The following is a 22,164-nucleotide window of genomic DNA, read 5'->3' as shown; positions in this document are numbered from 1 at the left end:
AATAAAAACTGGCATCCAACTGCAAATAATGCATAATTCTCCCCCCTTCAAAATGACAGTTCAAAATGGAATCCAAGATGGTTTTCTACAATATGCATAATCATTATGGTGTTGTGATTTAGATAAGGCGTCACAGATTAATTACTCAATTTCACAATTTTGAAATTTTTTGAGGAAAAGTGATGCATCTTACTTTGATATTTTTGTGATCAGGTATTAGCTATTCTGTTACCTATTGGCCATCGTAATTTGTTTTGTGTGTACGTAACGTGATTATTAAGATCGAACTGTTGGCTGTATGCATACTAAACCACGCATGTAAGCTTTTTTTTTATTCGTACCCAGTAATTCTCTCCAAGACCGTCCATGTACCAACAACATACTTATAATTATACACGGTATATATTCATCAGATCTTAGCAATAGGCTGGTAAGCATATTTATATATATATACTAATATACTACAATACAAATGCTGCAGTAAATTTATTGGTTTTATTTACCGAAACGAAAGAATAATTCGGTAAATAGTGTTATGCATCTCCTTTGATTTAAATCATGTTTATTTGTGTATTTCTGCAATTGTTTACTATATCTGCTAACCATATTCATACATTTATATGAATGAAAAAATATCTGGAATTCGTCTGCATTATTGAATTCTTTCCTGTGGGTGATTTAAGACACCATCAGTATATAGAGTACGTGTAACTGAATGGTATGGTAAAAAAGAACTATATTTTGTTTTGTTATGGTTTTGTTATTTTCAGTTTCAGTTAAAGTGGTCATTGAATTTTTTTCCACAATTAGGTTTGACTGATACGATGTTGAAAAATATTCTGTAGAAGTAAATCAAATTCTACAGGAGCTTTATATCAATCAAATATACATGCACATTGGATTATTAATTACAATTTATGTACATGTATTTGAAAATTCATACATGCCTTATTTTTAGAGAACGAAAAAAATGTATTTTTAAAAAGAATTCTCTTATATGTTTCTTATGAAACCCGAACGTTAATTGGCTTTCTTTTGAAAAAGTACAAATGTATTCTTTATAGAGTTTATAAGATGGATCACTATTCGTTATTTTCACCTTTTCATTATTAATCCACATCTACAAGTTTAAATTGCGGTCATCGTTTTTCACACTGAGAAAAAATTACACCAAAAAGTCACGGTCATCACATCAATATTTTAGATGCGTCCATATGAAAAAAACTACGGTAGTTTGTCGAAATCACACTCTTTAGAATTGACTTCGATATCACACAAAGACTAAGTGACTCCTTAAACTTCAACGGAAGAAAGGATAAAACAATATATATGTAACAATTTCACACTCCGCCATTTTTGGATGACCGTGATTTCCGGTACGGAACGCGACTTCTCTTAATTCTGTGATTATGGCAGTGAAAATTCACACATGTTTATGAAAATATGTAACTCTAAGCTTCATATCAAGTGATCATGAACAGCCTCATCAATCATAAGCTTTTGAATGGATCTCAATATATCGTTTAATACCGATAAAACAAGGGGGGTGCAACATACAGCATACTTTAATCTACATGTACATTAAATATAAGTTAAATGGCAATACAAGTTGCAAATGCTGAAATAATCTGTGTTAAAGATTAGGATTCTGTCAATGTGATATTGTCTAATTAGGATTCTGTCAAGGTGATATTGTCTAATTAGGATTCTGTCAATGTGATATTGTCTAATTAGGATTCTGTCAATGTGATATTGTCTAATTAGGATTCTGTCAATGTGATATTGTCTTATTAGGATTTTTTCAATGTGATATTGTCTAATTAGGATTCTGTCAGTGTGATATTGTCTAATTAAGAATTTGTCGATGGATATTGTCTAATTAGGAATCTGTCGATGTGATATTGTCTAATTAGGATTCTGTCAATGTGATATTGTCTAATTAGGATTCTGTCAAGGTGATATTGTCTAATTAGGATTCTGTCAATGTGATATTGTCTAATTAGGATTCTGTCAAGGTGATATTGTCTAATTAGGATTTTTTCAATGCGATATTGTCTAATTAGGATTCTGTCAGTGTGATATTGTCTAATTAAGAATTTGTCGATGGATATTGTCTAATTAGGAATCTGTCGATATGATATTGTCTAATTAGGAATCTGTCGATGTGATATTGTCTAATTAGGATTCTGTCAATGTCATATTGTCTAATTAGGAATCTGTCAATGTGATATTGTCTAATTAGGATTCTGTCAATGTGATATTGTCTAATTAGGACTCTGTCAATGTGATATTATAAAATATTGAGGGTAACATTGAAAATTTTCACCCCGAGAAAACCATTGTCAACCGAGGCGTAGCCGATGTTTTATCATACTGAATATTATATAAACAGTAAAGCAGAAAAAACTTACGTCTGTTGACATTTGATCAATCACTGTGATGCGATATCTCGTATATCAATACGGGTATTCGCGTTTATTACAAACGCTCAAACGACGTCGTCTAACAATCTACGGCGAACCGTGCGCATTAATTAATTTTTTATAATATCATCCGTTGTCAAGTACTGTTACCCGTTGCTAGATACTATCACCCTGGAGCGCGTGCTTTCTGTTCTCAGAGGGTAACAATATGTTTTTTGAAAATGCTTCTCGACCAATCGGATTCGAGTATTTTACATGAAAGTATGATAATGTCTGATTTCTCTATAAAGAATACGTCAGTGTTACAGGATTATTATTACATAAAACATGAATATAACCACCTTAATAAATTCCCGGTCGCAGGAGCAGCGGATCTATTTGTGGTTGTGTTAGAAAGGGAAAGTTATTGCTTTGTTTCAAATCCGTAAATTGCCTTATAAATATGAGCGGGTAAGGGTTCATTTGGTCGCTTTTAGATCCCCAGTTCTCCCTGATGGGGACCCAAGGGACAAAACTCCGAAACCTCCCATGTATAACTGTATTTTAATAATGAAACTAATATAATTTTCAAGTACACATGCTGCACTGCATATACCTAAAAAGAATCTTTGAGTTGTTTTTGACATACGAGCTTCAAGTATTCGAATTTTGAAAATGATACAAATGTTTTGGAAGTAAATAGTATCATTGGCTTTCGCACCATTTTGATACTTGCAAACTCTTTATTTTGATTAAATCCTACGTCCTTGTAAGGTTTTAACGCACTACATTTCGAAGTTTACTAGAAATAAGAAAAAAACTATCTTAATTATATATGTGCTGTCCGTGGGATAGTAATAAGTTTAGTAAAGTATTTCTTGCAAGCTGCCGGGTTTTTAATATTGTGTTTCTTACCAATGCTACTTATTTAACGGATTCCTTGAATTTGTATTTTGATTAATTTATTGATATGTTACCTTCTATCACATTCACTACAACAGAATTTTACGTGACCCCTTCCCACCGCCAATAACCCTTCCCCTCTCTTTATTGAATGTATGCATGATACTTGTAGACACACTATATACATCTACATATGTATCTAAATCCTAAGCTGAATATGCATATAACATAAAATATTTAAAAAATCCGATCTAAGTCTAAGCCTAGCACGGCATCCAATGCTTCAGGTCTACCCATGTTTTGATTTGGTATATTACATCAGTGCATCGTTGGTTTTGTTTCACGGGTTCTTTCACTCTCCGCTTCCATGGTAATTCTTGACGCCTTGTGATTTCAATTCATTTTGTTGTTGTTGATCCTTTCACTCTATCTGACGATTTGATTTTTTGGTTCGAATATCGTAGTGTCTTACTAAAAATCAATGAACAATTTCTAAATTTCTTTTTAATCTACGATATATACATTCTACCACGTTTTAAAACTGCCAGCAATTATCGATTGGAACGGGTTTCTTAAGTCGTATTAGTCATATACGATGTATTTGAATCCATGATACTATTCATACAACTCATTAAGACGTGACATAAGAAAACATGGTTATGTCTCTACAACTTTTGCTAGATATGAATATATCAAACGTTTAAGGCAGTGACAAACCTTTTATAGATACCCGATAAGGTGCTCTGTTTGTCAAAATATCAAAATCACAAGTTTGGGTTGTATAGGTCATTTATAGAATTTGACTAAATAGATAACGATGACACGTAACAAAATATTTACTTTGAACAAGTCTGATCAGAATTATGAAAAGTGGTAATACACTGTACGTAACATTTTAAAAAACAAAATTCTGCATTCCTTTGTTGTGAAATATATGGTTTATAAATTAAATGAATTTATAAGCAAACTAATTTCTTGATGACAAGTGCATCAAATAATAAGATATTTGATTATTTTCTGTCAATTTTGATCTTGATCAGAACGTTTTTCTTCGGGTTTCGTTCAAAAAAAAAAGAAGAAGCAATATTTCTGTAGTTCACTTTATTTCAATATCTTTTAGAAATATATTCGTTAAAAAGGGATATTTCTAATGCTAGATAAATGGTGGGGTGGTACATAGTTGCGCTTTGATTCTGTGCAGAATATCCGCTTTTCTTGCTTCTTGACGATTTTGATTGTCCACGAGGAAACCAGAATTTTGAGCGGACAATTCACCCACGTATAAAATAAAAAATGCAATCATACACGTGAAAATGTCCCATTATGTTTCTCATAAACGGCGGATAAAGATGGACCAACCGCTATATTAAGACACAGAGTACTAGGGAAGGGTATGGTTTGGCTAATATCAGTGAAGTAGGCCCTTTGGCGTTTCATTCTGTGTATAATTTGTTGCTTCGGAAAGAATTATCATTGATCTGTACAGAAAAGTAGTTGGTAAGTACACAAAAGCGCTGCTGATTGCGCCGTTAGGAAACGTATAACTCTGTTTTAGTCCGTACACTTCTAGTCACAGATAAAAATGGATAATAACAGCAATTAATTTAAATGCACGTGTATTTACAAAGAACCATACCGCGCTTAAAATGTCATATCATGTACAACACAGCTTTATTTGAAAAAAAAAATTGTTTGGAAATGTACATGTACCAAGACTAAATTATCTAATGCTAAAACGTAATAGAAATAGCATATGCTAACGAAATAAATCGGTAAAGAATTGATTGTTCAGTTACCGAATGTTGATCGATATACTATGGTTCTTGTATCTGATTTACTTAAACTAAGAAAACCAATTGCAAATAGTATGTTTCGTTCATATTGTCTTTACATTTGTACATTCCACTACTTTTTACACTACATTGCAAACCTTGTGTAACAGTTTTATTTCACTGTTTTGACTGTGGCCCCCGCCTCTTCATTTAAAAAAAACAACAACAACAAAACCAGACTTTAAAACGCTGCACAGAGAGTCGCAAAGCAGAGCTACTTTGCATTTTAGAACTATAATGCAGGATGAGTCATATATTACTGAACTATGCTGTCAATTTCACTCGCGTGTAGGGGACAGGTCGCTTATCTAGCGTTCACTTCGTGACCGAGAGACCGTTGGGTCGTAAATACCTTGACCGCGTCTAACCTAAGACGTAAATATACGTAGTGACTGCTCTTTTGCAAACTAATCGGCATATAGAAGGGAGAGAATCGTGGACCTTTAGGATGAGACCATACAGACCACTGTCCCGTGTCGCGATAGGCGATGGAACAAAAAACCCACCTCAAAGCGACGACCCCAAGCGCCATTCATTGGTCAGAGTTTGTGGCACTTCATCTATATCTGACTATGACGCCTCAATATGAGTGAAAAAAAAAATCCTCAAAGGGACGTAAAACAAATAAAGAAACTGCACGTGTACAGAATAAGCGGTAAATTTCAAAATATTTTTATTGAGACAATATAAATGTAAGTTAACGCGTTAAATAATTTGTCTATACACATGTTGTGTAATATTAAAGCTCCACGCAAGCTCTTAAAGCTGATACGAATTCTTCAATACGTACACAATTCTCATTTTATCCGCATATACTGGTTTACTTTGCCCGTATATACCGCGGATCTGATTGCTCCACTAAAGTGACTCTCCGTTAGTAATGTAACATTCGAAGCCAAAACATTATGCATTGCTCAATACTGCAATGGACATATCATACATTGCTAAAACTAGATAATGTAGATAAAATACAAAAAGAAAGCTTTTCTTGTATGTTCACGCAAGCATTTGCAGTGATCATGTCATCAACACGTAATATATTCGAAGAAATCATTTACCAATCATCTACTTATAGAATGGGATAAGCAGAGAGCATACGGTACACTTAGTATGTTATCCGCATTCATTTCTTGCAAAATACAGATGCATTTGCAAACACTGGATGAGAAAACAGTTTCCACAAGATGAAACGCTGCGGAAACTTAGGTATACATATGGTTTCTGTTCTCCACGTTCCCCTATGGTTTTCACAATGGAAACTAGATGAAACCTGAAGTTTGCACAAAGTTTCAGCTTGCAGAAACGATATGTATACATGTGGTGTTTGAAAACGTTCCGTAAGGATTTGATGCGTTTCTACAATCAGTCAAGAATCGGTGTGTATGAACATTGTAACATAGATATCAAGTGGTGTATGTCGAGTTTCCGCACTGCGGAAAATGAATGAAACTTTAAAAACTATTGCCTATGTTTGTTCATTACTGCTGTAATATTTTTTTGGAATGGTTAACAACTCAATTTAATTTAGTAGTTTATTCGGCAAACATGGATGGTAATGCTATTAAAGAAACATTATCATCGTTCACTTTCCAGGTAAAAACATGCATTTCTCTTTATAGAAATAAAATACAGACACCAAAGTATTATGATACATAATGTAGCATATCTGATCAAATGATCGACTATGCAATTTGCAAGGGCGTTAATGGTCCTTTTAGATATTAATTGAAATAAATTTCACGGAAGAAATGCTAGACTACATGATACGCCCATCTGAACTACGTGTACAAGATGCGGAACTATGTTTGCATATCCCACAATCCATCTCTAGACCGGCTTTGATGGAGCGAGGCCTTACATTGCGCAAGATATGATTCGGACACATTTTAGTTATGTATTACCATAAAAAATTCCAAAATGAGGTGACAGTAACCTACTTTTTGATCGAGACACATTTTCTCTCCGAGATGCATCTGCTGATCAAGTTTGATGATCTTAGGTCATACAGCGTGCATGATATGATCTGGAAACCAGTTGAATATGTATAGCCACATAATTCCAGAATGAGGTCACAGTGACCTAATTTGAGTCACGGCACACCTCCCCACGATGCATCAGCTGACCAGGTTTGATACCCCTAGGAATCAAAATGCGGAAGATACAACATGGACACGAAAAAGCTAATAGACAGACAGTCGACGGGACAGCCCATACACAAGTACATGTATAGCACGTCAAAAGTCGGACATAAGAAAATCAGAAGTCCTGTTTCTACAGTTTCTAGAATCTATAGGATATTATGCTACGTCACATTAAGAGTGATTAGTCCTGTCCTGATATTACGCGGCACGTAATTGGCTTTTGGGGGAATACTTCGGTGTTTTCTTTCACACGTCACGACCTTCACGTTTTATGCCAATGTTTGGAACTATTTATAGTATAAGACGGTCCATACGTGACACTAGAGGGTCTACCGTGTCAGTAGTTTATGTTCATTGAGTTTATCCCGTCCAATTATTTTCAAAATTAGACGTGAAGACATCGAGGCGGTTTCAGAAAATGGCCGGTTGTGCTTCTTATCTTTATTGAGCTGAAAGCTCAAATTAGCTTTTCTAATCACTTCTTCTCCAGAACCACTAGGCCAATTTCAACCAAACTTGGCAAAAAAGCACCCTTGGATGGAGGGCTTTCAAGTTTGTTCGGATGAAGGGTCACGCCCCTTCAAACGGGAGATAATAAAAAAAATATATAATAGGGTAAGGTCATTTAAAATTCTTCTTCTCAAGAACCACGGGGGCAGAAGATCTTAAATATGCATGAATGCTTCCTGACATAGTGCAGATTCAAGTGTGTTAAAACCATGACCCCTGAAGATAGGTTGGGGCCACAATATGGGATCAAAGTTTTACACGCGAATATATAGGGAAAGTACTTTACGTGAAAACTTCCTGACAAGTTTGTTTAAACCATCCCCCAGGGTAGGATGGGGCCACAATAGGGGAAACGTTTTACATATAAATATATAGGGAAAATCTTTAAAAATCTTCTCAAGAATCACTGGGCCAGAAAAGTTTACATTTACATGGAAGCTTCCTGACATAGTGAAGATTCAATTCTTTTAACATCACTGTCCCCGAGGGTAGGGTGGTGCCACAATAGGGGATCAAAGTTTTACATACAAATACATATGTACATTGTATATAGGGAAAATTTCTGAAGAACAACTGGGCCAAGAAAGTTTACATTTACATGAGAGCTTCCTGACATAGTGCAGATTCAAGTTTGTAAAAATCATCGCCCCCGGGGTATGTTGGGACCACAATAGGGATCAATGTTTTACATGTGAATATATATAGGGTAAATCTTTTAATATGGGCCAAGGTGACTCAGATGAGCGATATGGCCCACGAGCCTCTTGTACTAAGTGTACATGTTTGACCTTCATAAATACACAACCAAATGGAATATTTTTCAATGATATACATTTTACTAGTATAAATATTATATAGATCCAGTGCCTGTGATGGGACGAAGATAACTGTTTATTTGGGACTACTGCAACGGATAAGATATGTGTATTTTACGTCTAAAATATTATCTATATTCCGTTTATCAAAACTAAATAAAAAATTCGCAAAATATAACTTAAATTGTATTCTGACAGTGCGTTGGAATCCATTATACAGACTGCGACGCACTTAGCCCGTGTCATTAGCTGTATTCAATCAGGGGAAATATGTTTTCTGCATTGTAAATGTACGAAAGTCCATTAAGCTCACTTTGGTAGCTGGAAAAAAAAAATCGCGTTTTAACGCAAAACTTTAAATATCGCGAATAAACGCATACTTTTTATGAATTAACGCGTAACTTTCGCGAATTAACGCAAAACTTCCGGCGTTTTAACGCGAAATATTTGATATGAATAACGTATGTAAAACAGGAACCCGTGAATAGTACAATGAACGAAGATAAATGTTTATGCATTTATAAGTAACCTTAAAGTAAAGAACTATATACACACGCTAACACGCCTATACACACATATTTCAGAATGTTTGGCAAATATACCATTGAAGTTTTATTGATTGCTAAATAGAATTCATATCTGTAATTGATTAATACACGTGTTGCTTAATTGAACAACAGCTTTTACTACGGGGGTATAAAATTTCGTCCATTGAATTCAGGCCTTAAAATGTCACAGAATTTTAAAGAACTATTGGATCATCAACCTCTAAATCTCTGAATTTATGTTATGTTATTGAGTAGACAATGCTTAATCTACATTTTCTTTTGATTCATTGAATAACATGAAAATCCTATCAGAATGTCTCTAGAAAGCACTTGGTGACTTAATTAAGTCATTTTCGTCCGATAAAAGATGAATCCACACTTTCTCCAAGGTTATGTCCCTTGACTGCCATATTTGAGGGGAAACCCATATAATTCTCACAGCAACTTTTGTAGCTTACTGTTGTACACAATATAACTTTGTCATTTGATATGCTTTTGGTTTGGTTTGAACATATTGTCTAGAAAGACCTCTCCTCTGACAATTAATATCACAAAATATGTTCCAAAATTAGATACGATGGAATCAAATGTCAGTAAGTTGATTTGCTTGCATAAAGCAGTCATATTATATCAACATGTATATACAAAAATGCAAAGTAAAGCAGGACAAGACTATCGTTATTCTTCATTGTAATGAACAAATTATCTCATGCTACTTTTTAATATTGAGCGCATTTCATCGATAGGTTGGAATTTATGCCAACGTTTCGTGTTTATAAGAAAAAAAATTCACGTAAGAACACGTAATTTTCGCGTTACGCGTATATTCACGAAATTTTTGCGTTATATAGCGAAAGTCACGCGTTTATTCGCGAAAGTTTCACGTTATAAGGCAAAAAAAGAAAGAAAAAAAAATTCAGCTACGAAAATGAGCTTAACTGGCTTTTTGTATATTGTATATATGACCGAATAATAGTATAAAACTTGGGGATTCAAATGTTACTGTTTCATGGAAATGATCAAGAACTTGATAATATAGGTGCATAATCATACATTTATGTGTGCTTTTGAAAGACCAGAGAGAGAGAGAGAGAGAGAGAGAGAGAGTTCTTACCTATTTTGTGGTAATAATAATTCGTTGATATAAGTATAAGCTTTCCAACATTCATAAGCTGGAGTATCTTGCATTAGTATGTATATTTCAAAGAAATATTATAAAAACATTACAACGTAATCGTTAGTGATAAAAATATCTTGAATGGGACTTTTCATATTATATGTTTATGGATCCGGAGTTCTTTTTTATCTAAACTTAGAAATCTAAGTACACGAAACAACAAAAATTAATTTATTGTGAATGATTTTCGCACAGCTTAGTACAAATACACACCACTCTGCAAATCCAGTATAATTTCGAAGAAGTATGCATATATGAACATTGTACGTCTTCAACCATTGAAAACATTTAAAAATAGTCATCTTTGTATCTTAGCGATGTGAAAAGTAAATGGTATTCTAATACTACTTTTGTCAGCTGGGATTTTAAATAACTTTTATTGACATAACTGTGATTTATATGCGAAGAAAAATCCGGCGAAAATCGTCGTAAGAGTTCCGGGACTTGCAATGTATACGTACGACTGTCAACCGTTTAGTGATTTGCAGTCCTGCAGAGATTTTACTGGTCTTCTCATTGTGTAGTTTATTTACAAATTGGAAACTGAAAGAAAATTGATGGAATAATTTCTCATATTCTGTCATCTTTAGGAAACATTTTCTCGGTTCGCAAGGAAATTGAAAACGTGTAATTTTGTATTTATATTGCTTTACTCAGATCCGCTTCCCCGCGTAGCTGTTAGTGCGAGTTTCTTCAGCTGGGATTGAACTTTTTTCATGTGTGTTATGATAGGTATCGTAACAGGATAAAACGTGTATATCTAAATATATGTCATCCAGCTTTATGTTTTGTATCATCGAGGTTTTTGTTTGCACGAACACCTCACGTGTTTTGCATTTTTTGCAAGACATGAACTGCAGTAAAGCCGAAGCAATACAATTACCCGTATGCAACATGTAGACCCAAAAAAAAAAAAAAAAAAAAAAAAACCGATTGGAAATATGCGTGAAGGATCTTCCTGTCAATGATCCCCCCTCTGTGTGTGTGTACACCTACCCGGAGTTAAACTCATGACCTGCGGAACTAACCCTACTTCTAGAACCAGACCCTCCTTGCTCGCAGCGCGTGGACCAGCGCACTAGATCGTTCGACTATCTAGCCAAACTTTTGCCCGATAACAAAGGAATTCTCGCTATGCTGTCAGACACTAGACGGTCACTGGGAAAGGAGATAAGATACTTATCTAACGCATGTTTAAGAGGATCAAACATGATACAAAAAGTACTTGGAATTGATTAAAGAATGTGAGGATAGTAGGCTATATTTAGGCTGTACATGTAGCTGACCATTTGCACATTACATCGGTTGTCAAATCCCATAGGTAATCAATTAGGTATGAAATGGTAAAAATCGGGTTCGCACCTCAGTTTTGTAGTATTGTCATTTTTGTTGGAAGTATATTTTTGATTTGTACATTGAAGGGGAATTGTGAAACTAAAACGAAAGACTGGGGCCATAGTGCTTGCCCCTAAGCTACAGTGTGTTGATTTTGACCTCTTGGCAAATAGAATTTATTTTAAAAGTCGATTTGTCCGTTGGTTTCATTACAGCATGAGAAACACAAATCAGTCATTACATTAATTAAAAACATACCCATGTCTTCTAACCATATAGATATAAAAAGTTTAGTGCTAGTAAGTTGGAAATAAATGACTTTTTTGCACTGTGGAAGTTAGCTCCTGAGCTTTTCAGCACAACTGCTGCGCAGAATGCTACAACTAAGTATTTACTGGTTCAATACTGATCCCATTGGTGCAAACATATCACACATCTATTACTGAACCCTGTCCAGTTGAAAAAAAATCTGTCAATTTAAATTTTTAAAGGGTTTTGCAGGAACTATATTTTGTGGCGGAAGGATTGATTAACCAAAAAGTTCTAAATCTGCGTGATTTTACAGTTTCTGTTTCATCTAATATATCCTCTGTTTTATCATGTATATTCCTATACATGTACATGTATTTCAGTTTAATAATTTATGATATAAGTAACTGAGACTTGGAACTGGTTAAAACGTCGCAATTCATTAATTTGGTTGATATGTGTTTCCAAACAGAACAAGTCTTAAGTAATTTACTCGAAATTTTGTTTAAAAATTCAGTATTTTCGCCAATAATGTAAAATTTGGTCTCCACCCCATTTTTAAAAGTTCATTTTAAATTTTAAGACAAGACCTTGACAATTATGTGAGATTTTAGAAATTTACATTAATCCTAATATGTCCTTTTAAACTCTCAAATTTGATATCATGAATTTTCTTCGTATATCAAGGTCATCATTATTTATTTCCATTACTAGTATCAAACTTTTTTTTATCTGTAGTGTTAGAGACATAATTATGTATCTATTTTATGTCATGATTGATTTGTGTTGCTTATGTTGTATTGACACCACCAGACAAATCAAGTTTAATTGAATAAATTTTAAGAGCAAATAGGTCATGTTTAGAATACTGTAGCTCAATAACAAGACCTCAGTTTTTCTTCTTAATTTTCCAATTCTCCTTCAATGTAGAAATCAAAAATACACTTTCCAAAAAATTGACATTACTCCAAATCTCAGGTGCGAACTCTTTAATATACGGAGATGTCATCATATAGAATTTAAGAGCTCAAAACATAATTTTTTTTAAAATTGCACTTAATTTATAAAGTCTCGCCTTATGATATAAATGGAACATACGAAGTGGGGGGTTATAGATGAAATGTTTGAATTATTGACCAAAAACAGTGAATTTTGATACAAAGTGTCAGATAAATTAATTAAGATGTTTTTAAGAATGGCTGTTCTGTTTAGAAAGAAACCAATGTAAAACATATAACCAAATTAATGAATTTATGAAATTTGGATTAGTTCCAAGACTTTACTACTTGTATCATCAACTACAAAGCTGAAATACATATCTAGGGGTGTAGAATATTGACGATAGATTGGATAAAACAGAAACTGCAGAATCGTGCAGATTTGGAACATTTTGATTTTACAATCCTTCCATCACAAAATGTAGTACTTTCCAAACCCTTTCAAAATTCATAAGAATTGGTCTCGCATACACTCTTATCATGACGGTGTGACACTGAATGTACATGTATAAGTGCACTGATGGTGAGATCATCAGAGATACCACATCACACTGCAGATGTGGACGCAACACCCTAAAGTGTGAGCGTCAGATTTACGTCGACAATAGCAACAACACTGTTGCCTGTGCACTTTATCTGCAGATTGTATAGGGTACTGATACGATGTCTTGATACGATTTTAAATTACATGTAATGATATGAATTTAACTTAGAAATATTTTGTAAAATTAAACCTGAAAAAATTCACACCCCCCCCCCCCCAAAACGATTGAAACATATTTCCAGAACTAGATTCGAACGATGAACGCTTACACACTCGAGGTTAATCTTTATAAGATACTTTCAAGTAAAAAAGGGCAATTTTTGCCAATTTGAGACATTTTTATGCAATCTTTATTGACCCTCTGCGGATATCCAGCCCAACTTCTTTGCCCTTCTTTACTAAATCACCCATACTGAGGGAAGAAATGACATAGGACTCCCCAACATTACGAATTGATCAAAGATGTAAAATAAATACCATTATATATACGTGAAAATAAGGTCTCCTGAAATAAAAGTACTCCACAGTATATCCGCAAGTGACAGCAAGCTAGTGAGCGGAAATCATTTGCTCCATTTCAACCATTTATGAATTCTGTTTTAGTTAATTTATACTTAAATGGATTTGGATACAATGGAATGACTACTGCAAAATCGTGTATGTCTTCGGCGTATGAAATTGTTTTTGTCAATACTTTTTAAATTCTAATGTACTTGCACGTGAGGAGAATCGTTTTTGAAAAATTTTGCACCAACAAATACAATCTCGTTCAGATTTCATAGTTGGAAACTCGTGGTTTTGTCAGCTTTATCATTTGGACAAAGTTATTACATTTGATGTTACAGGGATTTCAACAGTCTTGTTTAAAGTCAGCATTTCGCAAATTCTATCAATGGTCATTTTAATGATCTAGAGTGACAATACAGCCTATCATTGGGTCAAATACTCTCTGACGTGTTTCATAGCGATCGTTTTGCCGATTTTGGCACATTGATTTGACTACGGATAACTCCGTTTACCTGATCAAGATATAGGGCTCACGACAGGTGTGATCGGTCAACTGGGGATGCTTACTCCTCCTAGACATATGATCTCACGTCTGGTATATCCAGGGGTCCGTATTTGCCCAACTCTTTATTTTGTATTCCTTGTGGGAGTTGTGAGATTGATCACTGTTCGCTATCTTAACTTTTCATGTATTAGACATATTGATATAGAAAATGATCTTATACATTCAAAATTAGGATATCATTTCACATCGATGGCGTAGCAAGATGAGGGTTTATACCCAGTAAAGACACTGGTGGAGTATACTTGTACATCACCTATACAGGTACTACACAACAGATACCAATCTGTAGGATTTATCATCGACATTGTTGAATCAACGGTGGACAGGTAAGCATGAACAATATACGCGCAATGAAGTGTTTATTCTGCGTGTAAAAAGTCATTACATGATGTCATAAAGCGTTTACACTATCACTGACATAGTGTCTTAATTGTAAGGTGAAAATAACGAACAGTGATCAATCGTATTACTCCTATAAGCGATACGAAAATAGGGAGTTAGGCAAACACGGAGTCAAAATTAGTTTGCCAAGAACGGCCTAACAATCGGTATGAAACACGTCAGATAGCATTTGATCCAATGATATGTTGTATTAGCAAACTAGATCGTTATAACGACCATAGAATTTGCGAAGTCCATATCGTTTCTTGCATCATGATGAGGTGAGGCGTTGTTAGCCATGTACATATTACAGAGATGCTAACACCAAAAGCCATAAGCGTCTGCTTCACAATTGTCACTAAAGCCAAGAAGCCTGTCATGAGTTATGAATAGTTTATGTGGTTTAGGGGTTTACTAGTGTTCCCCCTTCACGTCTCTTATGATCGCCTTGTACAAGTCCCCTTGATCTCCCGATTCCAAGCTACCACTCTCCAATAACTCATCAGGGTGGTTGATGGGGGTTACAACAGCTGTGAAGGTTATTGATCCATCTTGTCAGCAAACTGCATACTGGCTTTAACATTCTGTTTCAAATAATTGCCTTTCGCAGATTTCAGTACTTCATTGTCATGTACTGAGTATATCAAATACGAGGGGCCAGATGGACACCTGGTTCAGAAGCAACCAGCTTTTCTATAACTTCACAATTGCACGGATTTTTTTCATATTGTTTTAGTTATTTCATTATACAGTGGAGCACTATTTTGTCAGCTTTTGTTTCAGAATCCGAGGGTCTGGCGTGATTCTAGTTCAGTTACGTACATGTATTTCAATACAAGTTCACATTCCCTAATACAATTTTGAGCGGTATTTTCCATGTTCATATTTCCTACATCTGAAATGCTTACATTTGTTGCCTGCTTTATTGGTAACCCTGTTTGATTTCTTGAATTTGGGGGCCAGGCTTTTCTCTAAAGAGGGTTTTTATTGTAGTTTCTATTGTTTGTAGAATGTGTGTGTCTATGTTTTATCTTGGAGTAGTGGCTCTCGACACATTAAAGTGCTTTAGACAGAAAAGATATGCATGTATGGCTGTGCTTGTCTCTCATTTCCTTCTAATCTTTTTAGCGTCAGTGATTTCCTTAATCTCTTTTTCTAAATCGTTTCCGAATATCCGATCTGTTCTCTGGATTTCTGCTGAACATATGGCATTTCATTCGTTCTTAAACTCAGGAAGTAATGACATATTTCGTCTTGGTGTCATTTTTAAGAAGATTTAAGTAACGATAGCTTGGCAGTGTCATTACACAGCGATAAACATGCATTACGTTCTGCGATTGATCAGCTCTGTTTGTTGATCCGTGCCTTTAAATGTGTTGACGGATAAAAATTTCGATCCATATAGTGATATGGATGTGTTGAAGTTTTAAGCGTTTTTCTGATTAGACTGGGCCAAATTAATTTGTTTATTCATGGAACATATATACGGTGCCTCAAGGTTTTGCAGTAAGCCTTTTCTCTTTGTTTTGCCAATACGGTTCTCTGATTCTTATAAACGACTCTCTATGTTCCCTCACATTTTTTTTTTTTTTTTGAAAAAAAAACCACCCCAAATGTCTCCGTTGCCAACAGAACGTCATCTGAATCTTTATCCAAGAGTTTTAGTGCAAGTTTATATTTCAGACCAAAACTATAAGAAATATTTTAATCCTAAATTGTAAAACATGGTTGCTGCCGGGAATGGAACCCCAACTAAACCCCATCTAAGATTATAATAGTCCATGCCTATTGCATTTCGCAAGGTGTAAATATTTAGAAAAGAAAGACTTTAATGGCCGCTCATCCAGCCCTCGCCATGTTGCGGACTGAATTTTCTTCATTTTCAGCCGATATGCGTGAGAAGTCTATTTAACTGTTACAGAAAGTATAATGTTAAACATTGTGCTCTTTTGCAACATCATCTCTTGCATACGTTCTGTCTGTTTAACAAGAAAAGTTTCTATTGACACAAGCATTTCTCCCGAATTTCCAATGTTTTTACATAGTTCAACACATAAAATCTCAAAAGACATTTGTGCATGATATACACGCCTTCGGGGTGTGTGTGTGTGTGTGTGTGTGTGTGTGTGTGTGTGCTCATTGCACGTAAGCCGTTATAGTACCAGATTTACATACAACGTACCATCTATATCATGTCATATAAGAAAATATCTAAGGTCGCAGATGAATACTTGACATGTTTTCAGATCTGTTCAAAATAGGAGGTTCACATCTCCAATGTGTGTATGACCACGGTCTGAATCATGTGACATCTGATGGTCACACATCACGCGAATTGAGTACCAGGAGTGTTTTTAACGACAACTCCTAAACCTCCGCTCACCGCTGGCACTAAACACAAAAACGCTCAATTCAGAACGAATCACGCTGACCAATAACACATCCGTGTACGCGTGGTGACGTCACGCACTAAATGACAAACCCTTAACGTATACGTTAGAACCAGTATCTATATTTTGCTAAAATTTAAGATATTAAGATAAACAGTTTTGGATCAAAATAATCCATTGATGTCCTCAATGATTAGGTGATCAGTATGTCACATATTCTGAACAGATTAAAAATCTTTTTTTTTTTCCAGACAGTCTGATAGTGAAGATTGAGACCAAGAGACAGAATGGGTGGAATTAATGAAATCAGTCTAGAGAATCACGTGGATTACCCTTACATCCTGGTCGTTATAGGATATCTCACGACCTTTAGCATTGCTGGATCTATCGGGAACGGATTCGTGTTTTACATATTTTCAAGGAAGAGAGAAAAATCAACAACCACAGTCTTTATTCTTGCTTTAGCTCTGACAGACTTCCTCACATGTTTGATAATCATTCCATTTACTATATATTATGAAATTATGGCTAAAAGAATCAACAGTAATTTGCAGTGTAAAATATACACTTTTCTCATTACGTCCAACATCCCGTTTTCGGCTTTCATTATGGTTCTGATCGCGTTCGATCGATATTTCAAGATATGCCGACCTTGGAATCAGTGCTTAGATATTCGGATGTCTAAGAAAATAATAGTGGCAGTCCTCATTTTTGCATTATCTCTCGGAGTGATTCCTTCCTTGACGCACGGAGTTTATCCAATTTCGGAGGAAACTGCAAGAAAAGAAAACATAACTGGCCGTGTAATTACCAGTGATGAGCAACATGCTTATAATGGTCTGGTAATGAAACCTGAAAATGCTACCGTCTTTGAAGATTTGATTGATAAATCTGATTTTCGTAGCGAGCGTTACAACGAATCTTCAAATGTGAATAAGGGCTATGAAGGGTATTGCATCCCTGTCTACGACAATTTCGATCAAAGCTTCATCAAGAATTATCAAAATTTCTATGCGTCGTTATTTCTTATTTCGTGTGCATTTGTGACCGTATTGTACGCTCTGATCTTCAAGTCCATCACCCTGAGACGATACAGAAAAAGCAAGCGTACACACAAGGAAGCAGACCGACGAACCAGTCACACGATCACGAACATCGGCACCACTAGACTGACCGCAATCGAAACCGCCGATAATGACCACAACCAGCGAATGGTGAATAACAATTACGTCACAGAGAGCAAGCGGTCAGTGAGAAACAAGCTTCGTTTAGCCAACATCAAAACTGCAGGGATTCTGTTTGTGGTGACCGTCGTTTTCATCCTGGCCTTTCTGCCAGCCTGGTTGATGTCCATTCGAGTGATTAAACCCAGCATCATTGTTTATTATTTGTACTTCAGCTACAACATTGCTAATCCTGTGATTTATGCGTTCTTTAATGTAACTTTTAGAAATGATATCAAAAATGCCATAAATTGCAGATAAATATGAAATATAATAATAATACCATATTCATACAGCACCCTTTTCATACACTATGTACGCTCAAAGGTGCTTTACAATGCATATATACCTTACAACAGAATGTTATACACATAATACATAGAAAATAAATAAAACATTAAGAAGCAATGATATAAAAGGCGTTATCACGTGTAAACAGTCCGTAGGTGTACCTATCCTGATTGTACATATAAAACATGAAAACACAAGATACCATAAATATGCTAGATAAGAATAAACATCAGTTTCAGGGCGTATTAAAATAATAATAATAATAATGTAATACACACACGCACACACAGCATATAATGTTTCAGTTATAATACATTAAAACATAGAATTTTTTTTATGAAACATCACAAAATGGTACTCGAAAACTAAAACACACAGTCAAAACAGATAAGATAATCTTAATGCACTGAAACAGCAAACACGAATGACTGAAATGATAGAAACTAGTCCTGAAAAACTTGATGGAAAAAATGTGTTTTCAGTGACTTCCTGAACGCACACAATGTTCTACGCACACAGTGTTCTACAGTCCCTTACATGTTCTGGAAGGGCATTCCACAGTTTTGGAGCTATTGTTCTGAAACGTGTATATATTTTTTTATTGTATGGTCTTTTTTAAAACTATTTGTTGCAGTGACTTGTACATGTATTATACAATAAACATATATTTATGTATATAATTTGGTTCTAGTGTGTGCTGTTTTTATTCGAATGAATAACATACCGAGCGCAAGACAACCTTCTCCATTGCCAACTTGCTCCAATTTTTCACCAACTTGCCTCAACTGTTTTGTCACCTCACCCCAAGTTATTTAACATCAAATCCCTTTAGAATGCCAACACCTCATAACGGATAAATTGCAACCAACTGTGTGGCCAAATCGCTCCAAATGTTTGCCCCCAATGCATCTTTTAAAACGTTAAGAATAGGTAGTAACTCGACCCAACTGTTTCGCCGAACATTTCAAACCAATAGACTCAGAGATCTATCCAAAGAACATTAATGAGAAGATATCACTCCAACGAACTCGCATCGTCGCAAACCACGGTTTCGAGTCCACTCAGCGTGATGGTGGAGATAATCGAATAGAAGCACCCGTGGGTAACCGACGATGACGAACTCGCCGATCCGGAACACAAACTCGCTCCCATAAGATATTTTATTGATATTGATATTAAATCATGAACATTTGAAATGGTTGTAAGAAAATTATACAAAATATATCATATTTACTGAATGTATGTTTATAATGTGGGTTTCTGTTATGTAATGATTTTTTGACATCGCTTGTAAATTTATTACAATGCAGATTTTTATAAATAAGCTTAGTGGACAAAGTAGATAATCACTAAAAATACCGTTTGTTCTTTTTGGTGTTTCAAAACGTGCGACGTCGTATTACATTGTTAGAAACTGCTTCCTATATGAGAACTCAACATTTGGGTCGATTTGGTGAAACATTTGAGGCAGATTGGTTGAAATTATTTTACTTGGGCGAGTTGGTACATGTATATTGAATTTTCAACATTGAGTGCAAATTGGTGACATTTTAACAACTTTTGGGTCTAAATGATATGGTATGAATTGATGATATTCAATATATAGTGCATATCATACTCTTTACGATCGTTGTCACACAAAATTACATTGGTTATAATAGTTTCTTTTAAAATTCTTTCGAAATTATTTAATTTGACACATGGAATTTCTTTAACTCGTCATAACTTTTGAAAAGTAATGTATTGAATGCAAAGTGAAGATAACGAACAGTGATCAATCTCACAACTCCTACAAGCAATTCAAAATAGATAGTTGGACAAACACGGACCCCTGGACACACCAGAGGTGGGATCAGGTGCCTAGGAGGAGTAAGCATCCCCTGTTGACCGGTCACACCCGCCGTGAGACCTATATCCTGATCAAGTGAACGGAGTTATCCGCAGTCAAAATCAGTGTGCCAAGAACGGCTTAACAATCGGTATGAAACATGTCAGACAGCATTTGACCCAATGATAGGTTGTATTGACGAACTAGATCGTTATAACGACCATAGAATTTGCGAAATGCTGATTCAATCGAGACTGTTGAAACCCCTGTACTATCAACTTGTTTGTCAGTAGCTTACCTCCATTTAAAAACTGACTATACCCAGAACAAGCTCTTGCATATCGAATCAGTTGAGATGTATAAACACCATATGCAGGTGATAATGGAATATTTCTATATAAATATGGGGAAGTTGACGATGGAGAAGCTGAAATCATCCCGTTTATAAATGTGTGATAACGATTTTCAGATTTCCTGAACAGAATTCATGAGTTTATCATCTATTTTAAATTAATATATATTTTATTTCACAAAGCCTGTTTAAAAATATCTAAAATGGGCCCTGATTAAGCTCTCTCTATTGACAATGCAGTCATTAACGTATACTCTTAAAAACATCCCGAAGGATTTGAGCATTTGTGTTATCATAGCAAAGTATCGTCACAGAATGATTCATTTTATGAGAAAATTTTATGTCGTTTAAAATACACTATTTGTTTCCAACAAAAGGATAGTTTTGGATGAAATACAAAACCAGGAGGCATTAATTTCGCAGAGTAATCAAATCAGACTACAATCCAATATTCATTTTGATTGTCTAATTTAACAAAGTGCCCGTTGTTGTCTAGTACACAATTTATGAGATATCAACTCTTCTGTGATGGAGGTACATTGCATTTAGTCTTCTACTGAACGCCTGGGTGTGTCGATACAGCGTGCATATACGTACATGTATATGTATATACACTGGTTAAGTAGATGACAATCATTGTTATGGAAGTGTGTATTTTGTTTAATTTAGTCAGTGGTATACATTAAACTGACGATATGAAGAAATGGGTTGAATTAAATATACAATTATCATTCATTTCCTCAATCCATATCTTTCACATAGGAAGATACTAAATTTAGAGTTATGTTTGAGCTATTTCATTGACAAATATTTCTGAACTTACTAAAATTGAGGGTTTTTTTTCCAGTTCGGGTGCTTGCTCAGCAGCTGGTAATTATTCTTTCAGCAAAATATAAACGTGGACGAAAGTACGGTTTACGTCTCGCCGTACGTAGGGCAACTCGGAAACTTGCGTAATGGAGGTCTCCATGTATTTCCCGTGTACTTCAGTAACTGACATTTGTATATATTCATTAATTATGTGTAAAGATTAGTTCCCCTTCAGACCCTGAACACTACAGATTAGTACCGCCTATACATGTAATCACATGCACTCTGGTAATTATACGATGAAAAATTGGGTCTTAATACCATAACAGATATAATCTAAACAACACAGCAGGTGTGGCACGA

At 35.0% G+C, this 22,164-nt stretch overlaps 1 protein-coding gene across 4 annotated transcripts in view; it reads left to right on the top strand.

Moving 5' to 3' along the window:
• LOC125664057 (uncharacterized) overlaps positions 1 to 19,492 on the top strand; it is a 46,279-nt gene extending 26,787 nt beyond the window's left edge. For 2 of the 4 annotated variants that reach the window (XM_048896566.2, XM_056152930.1), the window contains one exon: positions 17,553 to 19,492. In XM_048896566.2, coding sequence (XP_048752523.2) covers positions 17,585 to 18,781 — 1,197 coding nt within the window. In that variant the 5' untranslated portion in view covers positions 17,553 to 17,584 and the 3' untranslated portion in view covers positions 18,782 to 19,492. Of the gene's footprint in view, positions 1 to 14,698; positions 14,853 to 17,548 lie in introns of all 4 variants that reach the window. The other 2 variants (XR_008799694.1, XM_056152931.1) reach the window with 2 other exon arrangements.
• Positions 19,493 to 22,164: the final 2,672 nt, after the last annotated feature.

Source organism: Ostrea edulis, chromosome 1, assembly GCF_947568905.1.
Source record: "Ostrea edulis chromosome 1, xbOstEdul1.1, whole genome shotgun sequence".
Classification (NCBI taxonomy): Eukaryota; Metazoa; Mollusca; class Bivalvia; order Ostreida; family Ostreidae; genus Ostrea; species Ostrea edulis.
This window is presented reverse-complemented; position numbering and strand designations above follow the sequence as displayed.